General features: G+C 46.2%; 1 protein-coding gene across 1 annotated transcript in view; it reads right to left on the bottom strand.

The window, feature by feature from the left end:
* SPACA6 (sperm acrosome associated 6) overlaps positions 1-27,570 on the bottom strand; it is a 247,875-nt gene that overhangs the window by 80,111 nt on the left and 140,194 nt on the right. The window contains exon 6 of the mRNA XM_078653885.1: positions 10,350-10,427. Within this exon, the coding sequence (XP_078510011.1) occupies positions 10,350-10,427 (78 nt within the window). The remainder of the gene's footprint in view (positions 1-10,349; positions 10,428-27,570) is intronic.

The raw sequence follows: 27,570 nt of genomic DNA, 5'->3' as shown, positions 1-27,570 counted from the left end.
TTCCCCTTCCCTTATCTTGGATACCAACAAAAACTAGAAGCTATTCCCAGTCACATTATCTTAAAGCTTGACTATGCCACCCCCCAGTTTCTATATACCTAGAATCAGGAGCAGTTTCTGTTTTAGCGGTGCTGGGACTGTCCTCCGACCCCTCTGAAATGCCAACATCTTTTCCACAAAAAATATTGAGTACATCGATTTATTTAGAAATACAGTCTTAGAACTAAATTGATGTATTTAAGTCTGGGTCACCATGCCTCGCTCTGAACAAGGAGCCGGGAGCCAGGCAGTAGATTGACTCTCTGCAATGTGATGCAAGCCACAGGGCTCACGTTTCTAAAGCCCTTTAGTGCCATGGGAGTTTATGGTGGTATCCATTGTAGGCACTCAAAAACAACAAAGGAGCGTCATTTAAAAAAGAGGAATGACTACTGATTTGAAGCAACACAAAGTGAATTTACTTATGTAGTTTGAAGCAAAACCTGGTCGGTGACATGCTTCATCATCGGGCCCACCAGGAATGGCCGAATGCCACCCCGGTGTGCTGCAACGCCAGAATTACTGCGGCGCTGGTATCGTGATTGTGAAGTGATAAATAAAATGGCCAACTGAGTCGAAAAAAATGATTTTATTGGTTTCGCCAAGTGGTCAGGTTAAAAAAGGTGTGGAGGATAACGGACACAAATTAAAGGTCCATTGTAGGCAAACAAGGAGATGATGGACGGAGCGCTTAAACTTTTCAGACACCCATCCCCAGTCACAGATCTGGGTTGAATCCATCATTGTTCTTTAGCTCACTTCGACATCCCAGCTCAGACACAGCTATATGTTAATCAGTCTTAACCCCGTGCCTCATGGGAACAGTCCAGCCTTAACTGCAGGGTATGCCTAGATGGTGGTCCACTGCTCACTTTGCCACTGGATTCAAGCTAGCCTGGCTGATGAGGGCTGTTAGCCCGAAATCAGTCCCAGGATCGTGTTTCCTGTCCAGGAAAGACATGGCTTGGCAGGTCGGGCTGGACTATTCACATGAGGAACAGGGTCAAGACTGATTTGCATATAGTTGTGTCTGAACTGGGGTGGCAAAGTGAGCTGAAGAATGATGATGGATTCAACTCAGATCTGTGACTGGGTGTGTCTGAAAAGAATAAGCACTCCGTCCATCATCTCCTTGTGTTTGCTTTGTTCGCCCTAAGTTGACAGGATATGCCCAGACGTGGTTCCCTTGCTCACTTTGCCACTGGATTCAAGTTAGCCTGGGCGATGAGAGCAGTTTGCCCGAAACCAGTCCCATGATGCTTGTTTTCGGTCCAGGGAAGACAAGGCTTGGCACTTGGAGCTAGACTGTTCCCTTGAGGCACAGGGTCAAGACTGATTTGCAGAGAGCTGTGTGTGACCTGGGGTTTCGAAGTGAGATAAAGAATGATGATGTATTCAACTCAGATCTGTCACTGGGGGTGAGTGTCTGAAAAGTTTCAATGCTCCATCCATCATCTCCTTGTATTTGCTTTGTTCGCTCTAAGTTGGCAGGGTATGCCCAGACGTGGGTCCCTTGCTCCCTTTGCCACTGGATTCAAGCTAGCCTGGCTGATGAGGGCTGTTAGCCCGCAACCAGTCCCAGGATGCTTGTTTCTGGTCCCGGGAAGACATGGCCTTGGAATTCGGGCTGGACTGTTCCCATGAGGCACTGGGTCAAGACTGATTTGCATATAGCTGTGTCTGAACTGGGGTGGCGAAGTGACCTAAAGAATGATAATGGATTCAACCCAGATCTGTGACTGGGGGTGAGTGTCTGAAAAGATTCAGCGCGCCATCCATCATCTCCTTGTGCTTGCTTTGTTTGCCCTAAATTGGCAGGGTATGCCCAGACGTGGGTCCTTTGCTCACTTTGCCAGTGTATTCAAGCTAGCCTGGCTGATGGGGGCTGTTAGCCTGAAACCGGTCCCAGAATACTTGTTTCCAGTCCAGGAAAGACGTGGCTTGGCAGTTCGGGCTGGACTGTTTCCATGAGGCACAGGGTCAGGACTGATTTGCATATAGCTGTGTCTGAACTGGGGTGATGAAGTGAGCTAAAGAATGATGATGGATTCAACCCAGATCTGTGACTGGGGGTGAGTGTCAGAAAAGTTTCAGCGCTCCATCCATCATCTCCTTGTGTTTGCTTGGGTATCCAATGTAGGCGAGTGATGCTGCCGATGTCACGGTTTCTGCAGACCCTGAATGGGCCAAGACGTCCATCATTCGCTGGCATGGTCCCACCCTCTCCCATTCGTCACAGGGTAGGACTGGATGCGAGTGCGGTCAAATTCAGTGCCTTGTCCTCGGTAATAAGAAGTGTTCCTAACATGTATTTGGCAGATTGTTCAGAAACGCATGGTCACGCTTTCCTCCCCCACTGTGACCCCACAGACAGTGACTGTAAGTCTCTGGCCCCTTTAAAAGTGGGCCTGCTATATTTGTTCCCCAGCCATTTTGATCCATAAGAACGCTCGGTAAACAGTCGTGCAGCACCTGGATATCCTCCCGGGTGACAAGCAGCGCTCTACAAATCCACCTCACATTATATTACATTACAATGGTCACAGAGCCAACAATAACACCTTGCCAATTCCGTCGCGAAGACAGAGTGAACCATTGGTACCTGATGGGCTTTTATTGACACGAGTTGCATAGCGCCAAGCATTCCTGTAAATACCCCTCATGGCACTAAGAGGAGAAGGTGGAACATGCTTGTAATTTGATTGGAATAGTATGTGTTAAGTGTGAAAATACCTGTCGTGCAGGGCTTTTGCTCCCTTGTCCCTCGGCTTTTGAGGGTGTAAGTGCAAAGATAGAAATATGTGCTTATAGCTTCCTGATTTATGGAATAGCGGGAAATATCACAAAACATTAAAACACACATTAAAATGGATCACATATATTCATGTCCTTAACTTTAATTCCAAAAACACTGATTTATTTCCAAACATTGAATGTTAAAAACAAGGTAATACATGTCAGCGATTAAGTTCGTGTTTCTATTTCACATGTCTTACTTAATCTTGCATTCCATAAGAGAGAGTGTTAGCTATTTCCATCATTTTGAGTTTTTTTTCCGTACAACTTATCACTCATGCATAGTTCATACTTTGAACTGAATAGTCCCATGTATTTATGATGGTTCTCGATTGAGAGCTGGGTGCTGAGGCTGAAGATATTGCAAGTTTCTCACAGTGCCTGTCAGTGGGTGGACCTCTCTGCAGAGCACACAGAGCAATGGTCACGTATTCCAGCTGCAATTGAAATTCTGTGGACATGTCTCAGAAGGGGGGGGGGACACTCTTGTCAAAATATTGACAAAGTCAAAGCAAAAGAAAACAAAGTGCTTACATGTGAGTGAGTGCACTGTATGTTGGACGGTGGTGACGTGAAGGAGATGCGAGGAAGTGCATACAAGTGAGGGTCAAAAGAGGGTGCTAAAGAGGAAAGAGATGGAGTTTAAGATATGCAGATGGACGAGATGTGGAGAGAAAAGGGCAAACACGTCTAACATAAAGTACACAAAGCTGAAGGCCAACACTCCTTCCACAGGCCTCAATAATAATCAATATGCAGTCTCAGAATTTAGAATTTAAACATTTTCAATATCAATTATTTACAACCAAATCATGGTTGTTACTCATTACACTGATCTTAAACAGCTAACAACCATTGACAAAGATAATAGTCCTTGCAGGTTTTATGTGAATGTCAGTTGTTATGTTATATGTCTGGATGCAATAACAGAAAGCTGAGAGAGAAACCAAAATACTGGTAGGGTAACACAAACTATGGGAATCACAGAGATTTAGTTTACATGTTTAAGCCACACTCCTTTGGGATACCCCCTACTTTTTTTCATCCCACTTAAAGCTCCGTCTGCACATATTTCTATATGACTGATGGCAGCTGTGGGCGTTTCCCCTTGGCTGGTTACAGCATTTTCTTCCAAAGTTGATGCCCTACACAGTGCAAGGCACTGGGCAAGCACACACTTTAACACGTCTGAAGTTGTCGCACTGTACAATTTGCACACTGAAGTATCTGTTGACCATATTAATGCAATAAAATATGAGGCAGTTTTTATTGTGATTACATATTTCAAGACTACACTTCACAATTGCTTTATGAACCTTCTTCCTTTCTGACTTTAAAATACAATATTTGCCAATCTTCACATTTTTCCTGGAGGGAGGATCCACCCTACCACTCACCACCTCCCAGAGCTCCACATTTGCTCGCTACTTAAGAATCATACCCAACTTTTACACCCCACCACTTTCGAATGTCACGTGCCACCACTGTACAAAATTCAATAACTAAAAAATGCTGCATTAAGACTCCGCCTTCACCCCTGAGAACACCTATTGCCAGTCATGAAACATTCCAATGGCTACGTGTAGCTAAACACTCAATGTTCAAAGCAATTTTTATTATCTACAGTGCACCGCAACGAAAGGACAACTAGACCTACAAATTATACTTAAGCAATACAAACAAAATGCGACACTGCGCTCAGGTTAGCATCACAGATACTCATGCGTCTTTACAATACGAAATCCTTAGGATGACTTGCTTTCTCAGTTAACAAGTTATGGGACTCATTGCCAGCCAAGATTTGAAGCATCCAGGAGCATTTAACATTTATAAGAGAGGTTACAGCATGGTAGTTCACATGATAATTACATCAATCGCTGACCCTCGGTTACAATTCAGAAGACTAACCTCTCCCACCATTAAAAGTACAGGGGAAACAGTCGGAACCACTGCACAAAAGTGTTTCGACTCCTCAAGTCCTAGCACACATGCCTTAACTACGCATGTGCATGGTTGAGGCATATGTGTGGTCTGTGTTACAGATGGACAGAAGCAGGAAGCAGGGAGAAGGGAGACGGTAGAAGGGAGGTAAGTGGGGCTAGGGGGTGAGTCGGGGTACTTTTGTGGGCTGGGTCGGGTTTGTTTTGTGGGATGGGGTGGGTTGGGAATGTTTTGTGGGCTGGGGGTGGGTCATAGTTATTTTGCGGGCTGGGGGTGGATAGGGATGTTTGGTGGGCTGGGTGGTGGGTCAGGGATGTTTTGTGTGCTGGGGGTGTGCTGGAAATCTTTTATGGGCTGCAGGCTGCATTGGACGAAAGCAGGAAGCAGGGAGAGATCTGTCTGCGGTGAGGTTAGTGGGGGGTTGGAGGTGGGTCAGTGTACTTTTGTGGGTTGGCGGGGTCGGGGGTAGTTTTGTGGGCTAGTGGTTGGGTCGGGAATGTTTTGGTTCAGGATTGTTTTGTGGGCTGGGGGGTGGATCGGGGCAGTTGTGGGCTGGAGAGTGGGTCGGGGGTAGTTTTGTGGGTCAGGGGTAGTTTTGTTGGTTGGGGTGAGTCGGGTAGTTTTGTAGACGGGGGTCGGGGAAGTTTTTGGGCTGGCGGTGAGTTGGGGGTAGGTTTCTGGGCTGAGGGTTGGGTCGGGGGTAGTTTTGTGGGCTGGTGGTTGGGTCGGGGGAAGTCTTGTGGGCTAGGGGTGAGTCGGGGTAGTTTTTTAGGTTGGGGGTTCAGGGCACGTCTTCAGAGCTGGGGGGGATTGAAGGTAGTTTTCAGGGCTGGGTTGGAGCTAGTTATCAGGGCTGCGGGTAGGGCTAGTTATCTTCAAGTTGTCAGGGCTGGGGGGTCAGGGGTACTTTTCAGGGTTGGGGGTCAGAGTAGTTCTTAGGACTGGGGGTGTGTTGGGGTAGTTTTTTAAACTTGGAGTTAGTTTATTAGGCCTCAGGAGAGGGGAATGGGTAGTCAGGGTCGTTTTTGGGCTCAGGGTAGGGCAGGGCAGTTCTTAGGTCAGGGCTGGGCAGGGTCAGGTTAAGGGACAGGGTTAAGAGACAGAGTTTTAGGTCTCAGGGCAGGGGGAGGCACAGCGTGGGGGTTGAGAGGGTGTAGGGGTATTTGCACCTCATGGCGGGAGGGGGGCCACAGGGGGAGTTGTACCTTAGGGCAGTGGGGAGGGGTTGGCGACCTTAGCCACGCTTGCCCCTTTACCATACATGACTTTATCATGAAAATGTGTGGTAAAGGCATGCAACGCAAAGGAATGCATGGTTAAGATGCGGTCGTTATTCAGACCGCGTTGTTTAGGCATGGAGGGTTGTGGAATGCGTGGTTGCGTCATACAGCCTGAGTACAGTCCACAGTCGTTGAACAGTTGAGATTAGCACAACACACCAAGAAGACAGGCACCTGACCCAAACTAGGGAGCTCCACCCAACATAACCTTGCTACGCCCTCAACATACAGATGGGAAATGATAACTGTGCTATCCCAATCATAAGACATGGCCCTCCAATCATAATGAGTAGTCATTGTTGCACAGCACCTGAAGATTTGCATCCTGCCTAATGACACAAAGGGATCTAAGCAAAGCCCCTCCCCTCATACTTTACAGACATAGTAAACAATGTCTATCTTCTACCCCAAACCAAGAAGGAGGACAGTAACCGTAATCTGTATGACAGTCCTCCCATTCTCAGTTTTTCACATCAAGTATGATTTAGTGCTATTTTATTTAGTGCAAATGGTGTCCTTCTGTCAAAAATGGACACAAGGAAACAGCTTGCACTAAAACATAGAGCAAAATGCCAGATTGGCATTTTGCATAAGACTGCATAATTTCTCATCATTATTTCAATCAATCAATCACTCTGTATTTGTAACGCGCAGATTGTTACCCCATGGGGAATTCAAGCGCTAAGGAGTGGGGAGCGTTAGTCAAAGAGCAAGTGAGTGACGGGGATGTTCGGAGGAGGAACGGGAGGTTGTTCCAGGTTTTGGCAGCGAGGTAAGAGAAGGACAAGGAGCGACCTCCACTAGGGCACCTCTGGATACTGGGGATGTGTGTGAGGGCAAGGCAGGAGGATAGGAGTAGTCTAGTCAGCTAATGGAGAGTTGGGCGGTGGTTGATGTAGGCGGGTCCGGTGTTGTAGAATGCCTTGTAGGTGTGGGTCAGGCACTTATGGACGACCATATGACAACCGATCATCGATGGTTATGAAAGTAGTGAACACACAGTGCAACAAAACATTTTGGTGAGTTAAAATAGAGTGAGATGTCCTAAATAAATAAATTTTTATTTGACAAAGGACACACCCCCTAATTAAATCCAAAACAGTGCAAATGACAGTGAAAACAAATATCTGTCGTAAAAAAAGGCCAACATGTTTCTGCCTAATGCGTCATAAGTTCCCCGGCTTTCGTCAGGGCCTCTGCTCTTAATGTATTGCTACTGCTTGAAAAGTGGTGCCTGTGGACTTGATCCTGCTCTACTATCGAGTTTGTGGTTAAATGGTTTCGATGATCAAGGGACTAACCACGCGATACTGGTGAACCATATGATAGGATTGATCATGAAGTTCATTTGATGGTAATCCATATATGAGCTATTGGGATTCAGTAAACTGGTACTGTATGTATGTGATTCCATACACGCAGACCCATCACCACACTGTACGTTGTTCTGTAGGCTATCTAGGGTGACTAGGGTACCAACTCACAATCTTCATTGGACTTCAGGATAGCAAGCCACACAAGGTGGTGTTTAGACCCCCCGTGTTCTTCTGTGTATATCATATGTTGTAGCTGGGGACTTGAACCAGGAGAGGTCTTTAAATATTTGTTCGTCCCTACGACCGCCCTCCCCCCTGTTTGTTATGAGCTGGTGGTTGATGGCTTTCACCAGGACTTTGGCTGGGAAGGGAAGCAATGAGATGGGGGTCGTAATTCTTGAGCTTGTTGGGTTTGGCAGGGGGTTTCTTCAGGAGGTGTGTCACCTCCATGTGTTAGCAGGATCAGGCTGTAGTGATGGATGAGTTGAGTATGTCAATGAGGCCGCTGCTGATTTCCTTCTGTACCAGGTTAAAGGCATGGTGGGGGCAAGGGTCTGTCGGTGCTCCGGAGTGCATGGTGGCCATGATCGCTGTGGTGGTTGGTATGGTGAGCGGTGTCCATTCAGTGAGGTTGCTGTGGGAGTTGTTGGTGCGAGTTAGGAGGAGGGTGAGGTCGGCTGGCTGCAGGTTGAAGTTGCTGTAGATGTTTGCTATCTTATTGTGGAAGTAGTTCACCAGGGAGTTGCAGAGGGCTTGGGAAGGGCAACTTGTAGTCTTGGTGGCTGATGGGTTGGAGAACTCTGTGACAATGCTGAAGAGTTCTTTTGTGTGATTGGCACTGGCTTCTTTTCAGGTGGTTGGGCCTCCTTTTTGTGTTCCTTAAGGTGGTGTGGGATTTGCTGAGGGCAGATTTGAAGGTGGCGAGGTCTGAGGGATTACTGTTGGAGTGCCACCATCTCTCCAGTCACTTACACTCATATTTGGTGGTGTGGAGTTCAGTGGTGAACCAACTAGCGTGCTTGAAGGGTTTCCTGGTGATGGTTTTTTCATGGATGCAATGGTGACGGCGCAGCTGGAGATCCAGTCAGAGAAGTAATGGAAGGCTAGCTCCAGGTTGCTGGTGGTGAGGGGTCTAGTAGTGTGGAGGGTGATAGTCTATGGGGTCTCAGTGACTTTTCTCCATTTGGGGTGGGGTGTATGGTGGGCATGGGACTGGCCCATGGTTAGCCAGTGATGGAGAAATGGATGATGCTGTGGTCTGTCCAGGTGAGTTCGGAGACGTGGCTTAATTTTATTCTGTCACTGGCCATGTATATTGGGTCAAAGGTGTGTCCTGTGCAGTGTGCAGGATGGTGACCAGTTGCATGAGTCCGATGTTGCTCACGCTTTTCAGGATGTTGGCGAGTTGGTGTCTTTGGGGTTGTTGAGGTGGAAGTGGAGGTTGTTGAGGAAGATGTAGTCCTTGGAGTCAATTGCTAGGGGGGCGATGAGTTTGGAGATGACATTGCAGAAGCAAGGTAGGGTCCAGAGGACTGTAGGTGAGGGTTTCTCTGATTTGGGTCGATTTGCATGTGGAAGTTTAGGTGTTCTATGAAAGATGCAATGTCGCCCTCAGTGGTAGTGCATTGGAGGGTCTGTGGATTATGGCGATGCCTCCTCCGTGTTTGCTGACTCGGTCTCTGCGTATATTCTTGTATACCTGTGGTGTTGAAGTTGTGATGTCAGGTGCTGAAGATGGTGTGAGCCAGGTCTCGGTGATGAATATCAGGTAGGGGCTGAAGGTGGTGATGGTATCCCAGATTTCGGTGGCATGCTTGCAGAGGGAGCGGGCACTGAGCAACATTCACTGGATCTGTTTTGAAGGTTTGGCAGTCGGATGTGGAGATGTGGCAGGGGTTTCTGTGTTACAGGTGAACTGGGGTCCAGGGCTAGGAGCTCGTAGGTGGTGTAGTGGTGGATGCCTGGAGAGCCAGGGTTCCTGGAGCGCAGCCGGGTTTTCCTTTGGCACACCTTCTGAGTGCCAGTGGTGCGATCGCTGCACAGCGGCCTCCATAAGTAGTCCTGTGAGGTAGAAGGGGATGTCTAGGAGCCAGGAGGGAAGGAAACCAGCAGGGTGCAGGGGTGGGAAAATAACAACAGTGGCAGAAATCCAAAAAACAGCACTTTACTTAATTTCCAGAAAGGACCTTAAGTGGCAGTTGCCCAAGCTTAATAATAACAACAAGGATAATGATAACACAGTGCATCTTGGCATATCTCTTCCATAATGCCTCATAATGGCAAACAAATGAAGGAGGACTGTAGTACCGTCTATTCCTGAAAATCCTTTATTCCCCCCTCACTATTTATCCACACCGGTGACCTCTCCTGCACCCTTAAGGTGGATGACCTCCTGCAAAGCCAGCATAGGAAATGGGACTGAGAACATACAAGAAAAAGTACCAACACAGTAAGGAACCTGCCAAGCTAATCAGAACTCACAGTATAATACAAATTATAATATGTCAATGTTTCACACTGCGTTTTCCAATAGACCACTACGTGCTATATCACACAGCACGATATGCACCTCGGTGGCCTTCATATATTATATGGAAGCTATTGCTACATAAGCTCAAAATGGAAACAAGACACTTCCAACCTTACACTACACCATATAGATTGCTACCTATCTCGATAAGACTTCAGCACCCCACCTAGGGTAGTAAGCATGCTATAATATATGGCAGTGCAATACAAGAAACATATCGCTAGAAATGCAAACTGGTGTAAATGAAGTTGAAAACTGTGAGTACAAAGTCCATACATAAAATATACATGTAATAATCTATTGCATTACTGTACACTGATTTCATAGTTTGTGAATCAGGAGGAGGACTTTTACTTTCCCAGGCTTAAGTCATCCTTACTCCTAGAAAAGCCTTTGTAAATCTGCCCCTGAGGTTGCTTCTCTTGGTTTCTTGGCCCCAGAACGTACTTGGACAGTCGATTGGCACGTCGCAGTCAGAAGGAAGACAGGTGTCGCATCTCAGGTATCGGGCCGATTTCTGATAGCCTGTTGGAAGAAGCAGTTGAATCCATCATTTCAGATAGAGAATGGCCATAGGTTTCATCTAAAGTTCACAAGTATTTTAGGAGGATAGGAGTAGAAAGTAATAGCTTGGCCACATTCCACACATGTCTCCATATATTAGACTGCAGGGGTACAACTGGGCGAACAGTTACTGGGCCTCAAGCTTTGCTACCTTCTGTGAAGACCACAAAGAGCATAGGGATTATGTCACATAAAGGTCCATCAGAAGAACAAGCATGGGCTAGTAATGAATTGATGGGTTTTGTGAAGGTTCCCCAGATGGAGGGTGGAAAGAGAAAGGATATTTGTACTTTAAAGGGCATGACACAGATGGGGACTACTTGTTGTTCTCAACAGTAAGTCATAAGCCTAGGCTGTGGTGCATAACCTGTGTCCCCTTTTTAAGGGGCATACTTAGGTATACACTCTAAATAGGACAGATGGGGCAGTTGCCAATATTGTGCAAATCTCCTCCATTCCTCTAAATCTAAATAACCACTCCAAGGGATTGAATTTGAGTTTTTTAATGGGTTGCTCCTTCACAGACATTATGGATATCCTATCTGCCTAATTATAAGAGTATTATATTCTATGGTACTTGTAATATGGCCGACAAGATATCCGTCACAATAGTGATTGCGTAACCCACCCGTGAAACTTTAAATCAGGCTCAATTCAGCTATATCCAGTTTTTACTTCCCCTCTCACCCTCATCTAGGCATGTGTCCCTAGTGTCTCCTGTTGTGTGTCTTGTGACGTTATGGTATCCATCACACAAGCCTAATGCGAAATCCACGTCAAATTTGAGGCAAGCAACATTAGTGATGCATTATTTTGGTATCTGCACCGTAGATATTCTTTGCTTTCCTGAATCAATAATATTTCATTACCTTATAACACCAGCATTAGAAAATTAACAAGTCAAGTCAAATATGTTATTTCTAGGTAACATTGTATAAAGAATTGCACATACTAAAGTAATGAAAAATAAAAGCATTAACATATTCTGTCCATATTCTAAAAATATGAGCATGTTTTTATTTTATATTAGTCGTTTAGCAGTTGATAACAACCTGAAATTACCTAATTAATTTGGAATTGAAATATCTATATCGACATATCATTAACATTTAATGTGCTAAAGATCCTTTACATTTTGTCTTACACACACAGTCAAATTACTTATCCAAAGACTTATCTTAGCCTTCTGTGACAGACATAAATATAGTTCAGTCTGTGCCATCTTCTAATCAAATATTTTCAGTTACACAGAGCAGAACTAGCCTTACTAGCTTTTACTGCTAACTGTATAACATTTGGCATGAACTTTAGAGAGGAGCAGACATAAGTCATCAGATATTGAAAGGTAATTTATAAAGCAATACCGCAGACATTCAGCAAACCTTTACAACAATCATTAGACACTGCCAACATTGTGGAATTGTTTTTAGCCTTGACAATTCGTAAAAGTTGGTGAAGTTATGAAGAAGTGATTAAAAAGTAGAAAGAGATCTCCTTCAAACAAGGTGTTGCACTGAGCATTTACCAAAAAGCTTTTGTTTATGTTCTAAGAAATTTCACCTGCAGCTAAAGATTTTTGAACACATTCTTGCAATCCTTCAGCTGCATGATGAAAACTACGCGGTATGTAACAATGCTGTCTTTACAATGACTGCGTTGTTACAACGCCATGCCATTACTACGCAAATCATTACTTCGACTTGCAGTAGATGGCGCTGTAACATTAGGATTGTATAATTTACTATTCCAACTCCAGCCTACGGAACAGTAGGGAAGCTGTTGGAATAGTAAATTATACTACTCCTTATGTTAGAGTGCCATCTGCTGCAACGCGATGTAATGACCACCGCGTTGTAAAGCCATCGCAGTCTAATGACCGTGATGTAAAGGTTGTTTTCCAACGTTAGCATGCTGGTAGATACTTGTCTAAATTGTTTTAACCAAGAAACCCTTCTTTTGCATGAAAGGAAAGAGAATCTTGCAGTTTTGCATTCTGAATACATCTGGAAAATATGAATTTACTGCGTTTCAATCCTAAACACATTTTTGTAGAACCAGACCCAAGAGAATCTTCAAACCCTGATGCTATTCAGACATGACTATAGGAACTCAATTCTATCTGGTAATCCTCAAATTCACGTATCTGTTCTCAAAGCCACGCTACATGCAGCAGATGATCTGTTCACATTACCCTGATTCTACCCTCTTTGAGTTGCCTTCTGCTTGAGGTCAGATCTCTCTATCAACTGTCTTGCCCAGTGCATCAACCCATCTACTTGGCACAACTTAGCCAAGAAAATATTGGTGATTCCTTCAAACTCCACAGCTTGGACTCTTTTACTTAAAATCATGGTTTTTAACAAAAATGACTACCTCAAACCAATCTTATTCTGGCTGTAATCACAAAGTCTGGAACTCTATTCTGCTTGCTGCTTGCTTGCTGTGCAATCACTACTCTACCTGATTTCAATATAGAACTTCTAAATTGTTGCTTATAGTATTTCTCTTTCTTGCATCTGAATTACATGAGCAATCCTGTAAAATGTTGATTTTTCCTACCACTGTATTTGAATACCACCTTAGACATATGCATGAGTTGATCTTTATATCGATTTAATTGTTATGCCCTGTAGCTCAGAACAGGAGGCCAGCCACCTAGGCCTTGGAGTTCCTGTGTTAGTCCTGGGATCAAACAGCAAGGCAAGCCTGCAGCAGCAGGGCACTCCACTGAGGGTACAATGCAGCCGTCTGGAATCAGCATGGCAGTCCTCTGATAGAAGCAGGGCAGTCCTTAGAAGTACAAACAGGCCTCAAGCAGCAGGGCAGTCCTCTGAATTACAAGGGAATCTTTCTGGGGGCCCTCCACAGGCCCAGGAATGAACTAAAAAGTGGGCCTGAGAATCCAATGGCTACACCTGGTGCCAGCTTTAAAAGTGAATGAAACTTCTAGAGTCTTGCCTCCACAGACAGTTCTGAAGTGTCCTTCCTCCCTGCTCAGACTCCAAGGGGTCAGAGGCAACAAAAGGCTAGTGTGGCATTCTTTGTGAGTCTGCTGATGCAGCTACTTTGAAATGCAATATGGGCAGGTAACAGGTCCGCCCCACAGATCCTGGCAGGATGACCCAGGTAGCCTCCCCTTTGTCTCACTGTCTGGGAGGAGTACACACATTCTACGAACAAAGGGGAGCTCAAGAGGGGAAAAACACCAAGTGTGCCCTCCACTCGGAACAATCAGTCATAATAAAGTCCTTGGTATACATGACACACCTAATTCATAATACAAAGGATCCCCCTGTCGACCATTTAGGAAGGAAACGGTTCTAGTATCTATCTAGAAACACCACCTGTGTGTGCTCTACATTTAAAAAGACAGGTCCTGTGCCTAGAGATAAACCATAAATATATGAGAAGAAATCATATAGAAAAATATAGGAAGTGTCTCACTTAAGCAACCATCCTTGAGCTAATTGCTAGGACTCCCCAATTTCCTCATTTTGTCACCATCAGCAATTTTTCCTATAAATACGGAGGAACTAACACCCGAACAAGATCATAAGAATGTTATGTGTGAGTGCATATCTATATAACCCTATTGTGTATGGCAGACATCTTAAAGACCTCCCGGGCCCTCATATTGAGAAGAGAGAATCTTCCTCTCAAGAAAAGATATTAAAAATGAGTTGTGAGTGACATATAGCAAGCAACTTCAACTTTTTATGCACACACTCATGATTAAAAACACAATGCCATGTATAAAAAGAACGGCGGACATGTTTCATTGCCACTCCCTACCTACTGGTGACCGTCCTGATTTCTTCAGAAGCGGTCGCTCCTCACGCTGCTCCCTGCCCTGCTGGCCGAATTGGTATCGTAGCGCCTACTGCCAGACTACTGCCTGCTTGCTCGCCTTGCCCCCACACCTTCTATTTCCTGATCGCTGCCTTGTCTATTTCCTGATTGCTAATTTGCATATCATCGTAGCGCTAGTCTGCCAAAGTGCGCTGCAACGTTCTGCTCAATTGTACTGTGCTGCCTATATTTTGGTTTTGTGCCTGATTGTTCCGGTTCCACTGGTATTCACATCGCGTTTCTTCTATATTGTGCCCCAATCCTCTTTCGCTTTTGGCTTGCTGCCATTTTGTTTTTGTTGTTGTTGTTGTACCTCCCTGCCCGGCTCTCCACCCCGCTCCCGCCTCCCAGCTGCTCCTCCCTCGCCCCTCCCCCCTCCACTATCTACATATGACAGATGCCTTTACGCGCAGCGTCCACGCGCAGCGGTCGCGCCCCATGCGCGCCAAAGGTGCGCCAAAGGTAAGCCCGTCTACGCCCGTCCGCGCCTGGACCGTGCCCAGCGCCAGACCCCCTGGCCCCCGCAAAATCCACTCCGCCCGCATTACATACGACGCCGCAACCCTCTCAGCTCTGAACCCCGGCCGCTCACCACAATGCTACCTGGCTGCCCCGGGACTCACCCATGGACCCCTCACCTGCCACTCCTGCAAATTCGACTGCATCAGGACCCACACCAAACCCACAAACTCCAAACAGTGCCCCGACAACAACTACCTGAAGTGCATCCTCCTCAACACCCGCTCGATCCACAAACACTCCATTGAACTCTGGAACCTACTCGACACCACATCTCCGGACGTCGCCTTCCTTACAGAAACCTGGATGAACGCCTCTTCAGCTCCCGACATCGCCATAGCCATCCCGGACGGCTACAAGATCATCGGGAAGGACCGCACCAACCAAACAGGAGGAGGCATCGCCATCGTCCATAAAAACACCATCCGCATCGCGACCAGCTCCGGCGATAACCTCACTACCGCCGAACACCTTCACTTCCAGATCCACACCGACCCCAAGACCACACTCAGAGGCACCCTCATCTACATACCACCAGGACCCCGTACACAATTCAGCGAAGACATCACTGACTTTATCAGCCTACATGCCCTCCCCTCCGAGAACTACATCCTACTGGGAGACCTGAACTTCCACCTGGAAAAGAATAACGACAGCAATACCACCAACCTTCTAGACAACCTAGCCAATCTCGGACTCAAACAAATTGTTGACACCCCCACCCACCTGGCCGGACACACGCTCGACCCAATCTTCACCTCCAGCAAGCACATCTCCTTCGATCACACCACTACTCTCCATTGGACGGACCACAGCTGCGTTCACTTCAACTACAAAAAGACCTCGACCCACAACCCCCCACAACCTATTCCCCGAAGAAACTGGAACAAAATTACCACCGACCAACTCTTCACATTGCTTCACCAAACCCCCCCTGCCAAATCATCGGACCCAAACCAAGCAGCCACCAACATCACACAATGGATCACCCACAGCGCAGACGAACTAGCACCCTTGAAATACCATCAAATCAAGCAAGGCAGCAAAAAAGCCCCCTGGTTCAACGACGACCTTAAGAAATCCAAGAAGCTCTGTCGTACCCTCGAGAAAGCCTGGAGAAAAAACCTAACCACTGACAACCTGGCCTCCTTCAAGAACGCCACCCGCAAACACCACCAACTCATCCGATCCACCAAGAAATCAGCATTCAAGGATCGACTTGACAACAACGCCCAAAACAGCAAGGAACTATTCAACATCGTCAAAGAATTCACCAACCCCACCGCCGGCACCAACGACATCACCCCCTCCCAAGACCTCTGCGACTCTCTATCCTCATTCTTCCACAACAAAATCGCCGACATACATAACAGCTTCAAAAACCAATCCGAAGACCAGCCCACTTCACCCACCCCCGAACCAAAACCGCACTCTAACAACCTCTACGCCTGGAACCCAATCACCACCGAAGACACCATCCGCCTGATGAACTCCATCCACTCAGGATCACCAACCGACCCTTGTCCCCACCACATTTTCAACAAAGCAGACTCTATCATCGCACCCCATCTCCGCGATGTCATCAACTGCTCCATCAACTCCGCCACCTTCCCGGATAGCTGGAAACATGCCGAACTTAGCGCCCTTCTGAAGAAACACACAGCAGACCCCACCGAACTTAAGAACTACCGCCCCATCTCGCTCCTCCCATTCCCCGCCAAAGTCATTGAGAAAGCCGTCAACAGTCAGCTCGCCGCCTTCCTCGAATCCAACAAATCCCTCGACCCTTCACAGTCCGGCTTCCGAGCCAAACACAGTACCGAAACCGCCCTCATCGCAGCAACAGACGACATTCGAACACTACTGGACAACGGAGAAACGGTTGCCCTCATCCTACTTGACCTCTCCGCAGCCTTCGACACAGTCTGTCACAGCACCCTCATACAACGTCTCAACAATGTCGGAATACAAGGAAAAGCACTGGAATGGATCATCTCGTTCCTCGCCGGAATCAGATCAGAGGCCACCGAAGTCATCTGCGGCGTACCACAAGGAACATCACTCAGCCTCACCCTCTTCAACATATACATTAGCCCCCTCGCATCCATCGCGCGCCAACACAACCTCAACATCATCTCCTATGCAGATGACACCCAGCTGATCCTCTCTCTCACCAAAGACCCAAACACCGCCAAAACCAACCTACACGAAGGAATGAAAGATGTAGCCGAATGGATGAAGAACAGCTGTTTAAAACTAAACTCGGACAAAACGGAAGTCCTCATCCTAGGTTCATCCCCCTCTGCCTGGGACAACTCTTGGTGGCCACCTGCCCTGGGAACCGCACCCATACCTACGGATCACACACGCAACCTGGGCTTCATCCTACACTCCTCTCTCTCGAAGTCCAGACAAGTCAACGCCGTCTCATCATCCTGCTTCAACATCCTACGCATGGTCAAAAAAGTCTTCCGTTGGATCCCCACCGAAACAAGAAAAACGGTCACCCACGCCCTGGTCACCAGCCGTCTGGATTACAGAAACACCCTTTACGCCGGAACCACAGCCAAACTACAGAAAAAACTCCAACGCATCCAAAATGCCTCAGCCAGACTCATACTGGACATCCCTCGTCAAGCTCACATTTCCGGTCACCTGAAAGACCTCCACTGGCTCCCCGTCAACAAGAGAATAACGTTTCGTCTCCTCAGCCACGCACACAAAGCCCTCTACGACTTTGAATCCGAATGCCTCAATACACGACTAACCTTCTACACCCCCACCCGCCAACTACGATCATCCAATCAAGCCCTCGCCGCTATCCCACGCATCCGTAAATCCTCCATGGGGGGCAGATCCTTCTCCTACCTAGCGGCCAAGACCTGGAATTCTCTCCCCACCCACCTCCGCCTTACTCAGAACCACCTCTCCTTCAGAAAACAACTAAAAACTTGGATATTCGATAAGTGAATGCACCCCCCTCCCCCCAAGCGCCTTGAGACCCTCTGGGTGAGTAGTGCGCTATATAAATTTCTGAACTTGAAATTGAACTTACTGGCACCTTCACCTGGGCATGAGGACCATATTTCAGCCATGTGTGCACCGGGCCTGTATATTAAAAGAGAACCGAAGGAGGACAGACACTACAACAGACATATAGGAGTCAAATCCTGTATATAGTCACCCAGATCCTGTGCTTCAACTGAAGGAGGATGATAATTACCATACGGCCTCCAGATGAGTGCCTACCAGTAGGCCATGGGAAAGAAAGGGAGGAAAAGACAAAACCCTTTGAAGACACTCGGTTGCCTGAAAGACAAATAGTATACATCCAGTCTTGCTGTATGCATTATAAGGGCTGCATTTTTTTTAAAGCCGCAGGGAATACTTAAGCAACTAGAAGTGACTTTCGCATGACTATGGGTGGAGACCGTGCATATCAACTCCACCACACGTATGTTTCCTTTTTACTTACACAAAGGAGAATCTTATAGAGACCCCCTCACTGCCATTCTAGACCCCTGGTATCCCAAACTGTAAAGCCCATATCGGCTCTCAACTCAACACTATATACATGCCCCTACGTGCCACGTAAAAGACAACGAGGCTGCGGACACCCAATTGGTGTAGTGTGTGGGTATTTACAGGACAGCCCATCCTTGTGTCAGGGATTTTAATAAATACGTTGTGGTTAAACAAATCTATAAATACACAGCAACTACAGACGCCCAAGGGGTGCTGTGTGTAAATGTTTACAAGATGACCAGCACTCATGCCAAGTAGGCCAGTACTTCTATAAATATGAGAGGCGTGTGGCCAAGAACGCGCTCTATGTTAACAAGTTTGAGCTAGTGGCATTGTAAATGACAATACTTTTTATTTATGTTTTGGTTTTTAAAACATAAGTATAAGGCATTGTCATTTACAATACCAATAGCTCAAACCCGCAAAATTGTCCTCGTGCAATCTAATTAATAACGACAGGATGTCTGTTGGGATGACCTGTTCTTGTAGGACTTTCCACAACTTAACACGAGGAACCAAGTCGAATGCTGATTTTAAATCAACGAAGGCTGCAAAAAGCATACCCCCCCCAAGTAACACTACACGCCAATATAATAAGACAAATCTAAAAACATGATCAATGTTACTAGTATGACTTCGAAACCCTGCTTGTAAGGGTGACAAAATGTCATTTTCATCTATCCAGCCATGAATACGCTGCAGCAGAAGCCTCGCAACTACTTTTTGTATGCATGCGATGAGGCTAATAGGCCTATAATTTCCTGGATCCGAGCACTCCCCTTTTTTAAAGATTGGGATAATCTCGGCTCCCTTCCAGGACTCAGGAAATGGCGAGCCCTTCGCAATGCCATTAGCTAGCAGCTGGATATAAGAAGCCCAGAGGTCCTTGTCATGCATAAATAGGTCTGCAGGAACTGAATCGAGGCCTGGGGCCCTCGCTTTTGGGATGCTGTTCAGGGTTTTTAGGACATCAGCTTTAGTAAAGGATAGGTAACTTGCACTCACAGTTGTTTTCAGGGGTGCCTCACACCCATCCCGATCTCCTACCTCAGCCGCGAACTGGGTCGCGTAATGGGTAACCCAAGCGTCTGGTGAGACATGGTTCGAGGGTTCTCCTCTTTTGACCTCCCTTCCCCACTTAACCATATCCCAGAAAGAGGACATCGATCTTTTTTTACTGACTCTCAAAAGATCCCTCCAGTAATCTTCATCCCATTCACCTTTAGCCTTGAGCTGTGTTTTTTTATACACGACTCGGGCATCCATTATCTTGACTTTGTCTTTAGTCTTTACTGCATCTGACAAGGACTTGTAGGCTACCCTGCAGGATTTATCGTACCATTGATCCTCCTTTCTTACAGGCCTACACTGTCTTTTAGTAACCTTTTTAGTAAAATAAAATCTCAATTTGTTAAAAAAGACATCATGGATCTCACTAATGTTAGATACTGGGACCTCCGCGGTGGAATTATTCCTCAGGTCTATAATAGCCTGGGTAGTTAGGTCCCTCATAGTTGCAACATTATCTTCGTTGGTTACACAATTGGCCCATCTGATTCGTCTACTGTCGTTCGAGAGGGCAATTTCCACACTTTCCTCCTGGGCCTCACTCTTGGGGAGATCAAATAGCCTAAATAGCAAAATTAGTGGGTCATGGTCACTTTCAACCCGTGGCTCTATCCACATATCATCAACCCAGGACCAGTTCTCTTTATTGGTGAGGATATAATCGATACGACTGTGCGATGAACCATTATTGAAGGTAGAGGAACCCTGTTTGTCAGAGCACGTTCTTCCATTAGAGGCCCGTAACCCGTGCTCCACACATAAGACTTTAAGTTGCAATGCAGCCTCTGTCCATCTTTTAATAGGTAATAGGGACAGCTGTGGGATTTTCCAAATAAGGTCCTCTTCCACCGTGAGGTCTATATCATAGTTGTCTAGGGGTTCGAAGCAACAATTAAAATCACCAGCAATGATAACATTGCCGTTCAAACAGTATTGTTTAAAAAGAATATCTAGCTGGTCAACTACCTCACTGGGTTTACCACCCGGAAGCCCCCTAGAATAGATATTAAAAATAAAGAGGTTCTTGCACTTTAATCGTTGAAGTTTTACCAGCAAGATATCAAAACTATTTGTAGCCAATTGGACAACACAATACCCACTGTCCTGCTTTACCCATGTCACCAGGCCCCCCTTTGGCCTTCCCCGGAGGCTCGGTATGGCTGGGATATAGAAATGTAGGTAACCTTGCTTTGGTTCCGGGGTTACCTGCCAAGTTTCCTGGCGAACGATTATATCCTTAGTATCCAGGAAAGCTAGCCAATCCAGAGATGTTACTTTGTTTTTTAACCCTGCGACATTCCAAGACAGCAGTGACGTTTGAGCAAAGATATTTCCATTGGGTAGAACCATACTAGAGGGTTGACTGGTCCTATACTCCTGTAGTGTAATACTTTCACTCCAACTCTTCTCTATTACCACCAGATTAGGAGTTGTATTTTCATCTGCGTTGTTGTTAGTATTGCAAACAGGTGGTTCATTAAGATCATTGATTCTTTTTGGGCCCATTCGAGTATTTTGTTTTCCCATAGGTCTTATCTGAGACGTGAACGTTTCGCTTGCCAGGATAAGTGTCTGAGCTATGGTACCTCCCACTTGGTAATGGCCAAATGGTGTAGGACAAGCAATCCTATACCCTCTCTCAAGTCAATCACAATCATAAGATTCCAAATCTATTACCCAATTCCATTCCCCATTCATCCGCTACAGTCCTCGGTCCCCGTCGGTTACTCGTAGTATCCTACCCAAATCCCGAGGTTTTGGGGAATGTTACATTTTGCTGTTCGCCATAGAAGAATTTTAGGGTGAGCGGGACAACAGTCCCATTTCTTCTTTGGGGCGGTAGAATGTTAGTCAGGACATTGGGTAAGACGGCCGGATGGTTAAAAGTCACAGCTACACAGTCTCCTTTGAATCTTTTTGGACGATTCCCAATCCAGGCAACCCTTTTCGCTGTCTTGATTTCGCCCGCTAGCTGCTCTTTCCCTCCTGACGCCATCTGCATATTTCCTGCTAACCAGTGCAGTGCCTTTCTGGACAGTGATGCTGGAGATTCCAGCTGCCCACTTGCCAGCGGCGGAACATTGGCCAGCACCAGTACCACTGGGGAGGCTTCAACTATAAATTGTAGGGGATCTATGTCTTGGCGTGATACTGGCTGAATATTTGGTACTGCCAGGCCTCCATCGGTGTCCACACATTGATTATTAGTACTTATTGGAGCCTGGATCAAGCCAATAGATGGCATGACGCCATCCCCCTCTTCTGGTACGCTCTCACTGTTTTCCCCAGTTTTTTCTACCAACTTTGAGACCAGTGTTGCCACTTTATCTACCTCACCAGCAACCTTAATCTGGGCCCCACCCATTTTTAATTTATCAATTTTAGCAACCATAGGCTTAATAATGGACTTGATTTTACATTCAATCATTTCGGCTATCCTAAGGAACAGCTCATCATCCATTATACGTTTTACATCATCGATCCCATGCTCCACAGTTTTGGCCTTGGTTTTCCCGGGGGGTGATGCCCTTTTTTTTCTTAGACTTGACCGTAAGCCGACTCGTTTTGACTGAGTCTTTTTACATAGTTTGGCAGGTCGGATTTCCTGATCTGATAAAGAAGGTTCTTCATCTGTAGTTACGACACGTGACTCAGGTTCAAGGTCAACTTCACCATCTAGATTTGTCACGACGAGGATTGCTGAATCACCCTCCGGAAGGAAATTAAGATCATCAGTATCCCCTACATATGTATTATTGTCTAACAGGTCAATGGGGGCATCCAACGATGCGGTATCTACATGTGAGGGTGACTGGGTTGGGCTCATAGGTTGGAGAACAGGTGACTGGCTTAGTCCCAGTGAGTGTCTCCTTTCACTGTTTATTTTTGTAACCACCTGGACTAAGTAATTATCTAAAGTGTTAGAACTAGGTGGAGATACTTTTTTAGGCATACTTAACACTTGTTAATCGGACACACTTCCAAATAATAAGTATAACGTCACTGGCTCAGGCGGCACGGGGATAGCAAAGTAGGATGCTCGGCTAAGAATCACTTATGCAATAACATAGATGGGTAATAACTATTTTTCTTACTTGAGGGGCGTAGAGTAGGGCCCAGTCCAGTCGCGGACAGTCTCGGACTGTCTAAGACTGTCCGCCCTTTGTCCGGGCTTCATCTGGGCGTCCCGCTCGCGTCCCGCGAGGCGGGGCTGGAGATTGTTTTATGCGCCTCCTGGCGCTTGTTGGTCACGCGGCGAACCTCAAGGGCTGCTGGACAATGGAGTCCGCCCCTCGCCGGTCTCCTCACTGCGCCCCCGCTCTAAGTTGGTATAGCGGCAGGGCAGGGCAGCGGGAGTCGGGCGGAAGGTCCATATCTAAAAAGCAAACGGTGAGTCCTCACGAGCAGTCGGCAGGCAGCAAAGCAGTATTAGTCCCCCGCTCAGTGGGGCTGGAGATTGTTTTATGCGCCTCCTGGCGCTTGTTGGTCACGCGGCGAACCTCAAGGGCTGCTGGACAATGGAGTCCGCCCCTCGCCGGTCTCCTCACTGCGCCCCCGCTCTGAGTTGGTGTAGCGGCAGGGCAGGGCAGCAGGAGTCGGGCAGAAGGTCCGTATCTAAAAAGCAAACGGTGAGTCCTCACGACCAGTCGGCAGGCAGCAAAGCAGTATTAGTCATTTGAGATGTCCAAGCATGACCTCACAACTTGATTGAAAGTTGTACACTTGATTCTTTAAGAAAATACATTTCAGGATGCAGGTGTATGAATTTATGTCAAATTTATATAGAAGTTCAAAATCATAAGCACAGGAGTTCAAGAAAACAAATCTCATCATACAATGACAGTAATCATTGCAGTACTCTTCTAGGTAAGTATGCCATTTGTCAATGTATTTTGAAGATCACTTTCGAGTTATACAACAAGAGCCTGTCTCTCACCTAAGAACTAGGCTCTAAACAAAAACTTAACAATGATTAAAGATAAAGTCGGGTTATGCGTCGACATTTCGGTCTCATTTGTTGTTCATCTGTGAGACCATCTTCAGGACTGTATAATTTCATGAAGATGAAGCACTCCCCATTAGGTCAGCCAAATAGTGACTGTGACTTGTAATGTGCACTGTCAAGGGCTCAGGCAATGAAGAAATACTGAGGGCCTCATTTATGAGAAGTGTGGCATCGCTGTTTGAAAGCAGCGATGCAACCCTTCTCAGTGCGCCCTCCTTGTGACACAAATGATGCGTCATATTTACTGTATGACGCATCATATTGCAAGGAAAGAGATACATCAGTGTTACTGGCATATCTGTCAGCGCAAAAGTGTCACATTGCTGGAGTTGTGTCAGAAGCATGAAACAACTCCAGCAATGTTTCCTTCACATTGGGCAAGCCCCATGTGAAATGGCCTGTGTCACCGTTACGCCTGCCTGACGCATTGGTGTCCGAGAAGTGGCGCAGCGAAATCTCATAGATTTCACTGTGCCACTCCTACACCCTTTCTTGCCCACCCTGCATACATTATACCTGATGCAGGTATAATGTAGCACAGGGGTATACGAAGTGACGCATCTGCCTAGATGCGTCACTTCGTAAATATGGTGCAACATGGTGCATTATTTATGCCGCTGCTGCGTCACTAAAAGTGACGCAACAGCGACACAAAAGAGACGCAGCCCTTCATAAATGAGGCTCCAAGTATTTTTGTGTGGTTCCAATATTAATTGTGTAGATGGATTATTTGCTGGAGACTCTGCATGTATACACACCCGAGTGAGGAATCACTGTGCCCCTCGACTGGCCAAAGTAGTCCTACCGGAGTTGTTGCAAAGACGTATATCTTGCTCAGCATTCGTTGACTTCTATTACCCAAGCCAACAAGGGAATATTGGGGTGCCCTTTTGTATGTGATAACTTTCTAAAAGTGGCATTTTCAGAATTGCGACTTAAACTACGACTTTACCATTAAAGGGGATTTTACATTACAATTCTTTGGAGATTAAACATGAAGTTTCTACCTGTTCCCAAACAAAAGGTATCACTTATTAAATGTAATAAGGTAACCCAATATTATCCAATATGGGAGAGGTAGGCCTCACAGCAGTGAAAATTTTATTTAGACGTTTTTCACTACCAGGACATGTAAAACCTAAAAGTACATGTCCAAACTTTTAAATATAATGCACCCTAACCATGGGGCTGTTTACGGTGTACCTTAAGGGAGACTTATACGAGTTAAAAAGGAAGGTTTACACCTGGCAAAAGGGTTAATTTTCCAGTTCAAATTTGAAGTTTAAAACTGTACACAGGCTGCAATAGCAGTTCTGAGACATGTTTTAAATGGCTATTTAAGTGGGTGGCATAATATGTGCTGCAGGCCAACTAGTAGCATTTAATATGTAAGGCCCTAGGTACATGTTGTACTACTTTACTAGAGACCTTTAAGTAAATTACATGTGGTAATTAGGTATAAGCCAAATTTATCTTGTTTGAAGACGAGAGCACAAGGGTCATAGCAGTTAGCAGTGGTAATGTGCACAGAATCCTAAAAGCCAACAAAAAAGGGTTTATACAAAAGGAGGGGTAAAGGCAAAACATTCGGGGCTGAACCTGCAGAGAGGGCCATGTCCAATAAGTGGCTACTGCACTCAGCAGAACAAATGAATCTAACCATCACCATTCAGTCTCCAAACATGGGGGTGTACGTTGTGGAGACTCAGGTGCAGGGTCCTACTCTGTTGCTGAGACATGGCATTCGAAGTGGTAGTCATATTGGAGGGCAAAGTCTCATGCTCCGGAACTCTGGGTGCCATATTCTACTGGCCCAGTCTGGGGCAGTTTAGATTACTTGGGGCCCAGGCTCTGCTGATTATCTGCAGAACTTGAGGCAGGAACATATGCATGCAATTCATGTCCCATCACCATCATATGTATCTCTTAGTCACTTTCCTGGAGGAGCCTCCAGTTCATGATAAAGTTGATACAGCCTGCTCTCACTCGTGATGAACAGATCTAACCAGGACATACCTCATAGGTCAAAGATGCCTCCTTTCACCTCAGGATAGATTTTACACTCATGATCAAAAAGCCTGTATTTTCTTAGCTCATTTGCTCTGGCATTCAGAGACTCGGCCAGATGGTTGGCTATCAGAAAGATCTTGTGCTTGTCCAGCCACTTGCTTAGGAATAGATGCTTCCTGATACAGGATCTCCCTCCACTGTGTTTGTTGCAGTACTACGGGGTGGTCATGTTGTCCATGAGGACCTGCAATAGCAACTCCTTGATGCATGGCAGGAAGGCTCTAAGGTTCCACTTGGATCGCCTACGTCTCCAAAAGGTTGATGTAGAGCTGGCTTTCCTCCTGAGACCAGAAGTCTCTGAACCCCACCCCTCCCAGATGACCTCCAACCCCAGCAGTGACACATTTCTAGCTATTGTGAAGTCTAGTTGGGAAAGGAAGTGTGTCCTGCAGCTGATCAGATTGGTATTTGTCTGCATCCCTGGAAGATCCTGAGCCATCTCCTGTGAGATCTGAATAGAACTGGAGAAGCAGCCTTTATGTTGGGCCCACTGAAACCTGAGGTACCATTGCAGGGTCAGTATGTGCCATCTAGCATTGTACATAACTAGTTGTCCAAGAAGCCTTACAGCCATCCTCACCAAGACCAGTGATTGAGCTTGAAACATCTAGATCTGTTCCTGAATGTCCCAAACTCACGGTAGTGGCAGAAAGGCATTGAATGTGAATGTATCCAGGACAGCCCCAATTGAGAGATTCCTCTGTGTGGGGCGCAAGTGGACTTCCGCTCAGTGATGGAGACCCCAAAGGTGTCAGGAGCTTGGCCTTTGTCCAGAGTTGATTAACAACTGACTGAAGTAACCCTGCTTTAAGCAGCATGCCAATGAGGTACTGGCACACATGTACCCAGACCTCTGAAGGTCTGTGTACATGTGTTCTGCAATAACATGTGTATTGCTATAACTTTCATGAGCAGCTGGGGCCAAGGTAAGGTTGAAGAGGAGGACAGCAAATTGGAAGTGTTCCAAACCCACCGTGAACCACAGATAATGTCTGAGTGAAAGCAGGGCACGTCTATTTAAATATACATCCTGCAAGTGCAGGGACACCATACAGTCTCCTGGCTCTAGGGCAGAAAGAATCTAGTACAGGTTGAGCATCTGGAATTTGTCTGTACGCAGAAAGGCATTCAGTGCTTGGAAGTCTAGTATAAGCTTGAGCCTCTGACCTTCTCCAGTATGAAAAAGTAGAGTGAATTGCACTCCTCTCTTCTCTCTGTCTGAAGCCGACACCTGCTTAATGGCATCCTTTGAGGTATCGGGTTCTGTCAGGCCTACATACTCTGCAAAAACTGTCGAACACCATATAATGGAAATTGGCACGGAAACTGGAAATGCAAAAGACAAGTTTATTAGGACCCCATGGGTTGGTGGTACATTCCTACAGCACCCTTCGGTAATGCAAGAAGTATCGCACCGAACATCGGTGCGCGACTTCTTTTATACAGTTTAACAGCAATAAAAAGGTAGGCGGTATACATTTGAACAGTTTTAGGTACATATAAGGACATTTTTGGAACACAGCCAGCATGTGGGAGGGGCTTAATACCACTGGTCAGTTTGGGGAATATTCCTAAGGAGTGACCACTCGTTAGTCCAAAGATCAGATGCACGCATGCGCGAGACTGACCACTGCTAAAAATAGCCTGTTACTGGGCAGGGTAAAGGTTCATTGGCATGGAGGAAGGACGAAAGGGCACGCTGACCACGAGGCCGCATGTTCATACAAAATGGAAGCCACCAAATACAAAATGGCCCTCGCACATTTGGTCAAGTTAACAGGAAAAGCTCGTGTAGCTGAGCTAAACGCTAACACAGGTACTGCCAAATTACGACACCTTGGCCAGCAGAAGATCGACATACCTTTTTATATTAGTTATTAGCTTACCCGTCGCGCGTTGCTGCAATCTCCGAAGAAAGGAAATTCAAGGAAACTCTTTATGATAACATTCAATTTACATTGTGTCATTTTTATTTAAACTTATTCATTTTAATATGGAAAACATTTCAAAGTGTTGGTTTAATTCTATTTATTTATTCGAGTGCTTGTGGATACACGATTTTTTGTT

Source organism: Lissotriton helveticus, chromosome 7, assembly GCF_964261635.1.
Source record: "Lissotriton helveticus chromosome 7, aLisHel1.1, whole genome shotgun sequence".
In the NCBI taxonomy this organism is placed as follows: Eukaryota; Metazoa; Chordata; class Amphibia; order Caudata; family Salamandridae; genus Lissotriton; species Lissotriton helveticus.
The sequence above is the reverse complement of the archived record's forward strand: the minus strand, read 5'-3'. Positions and strand labels throughout refer to the sequence as shown.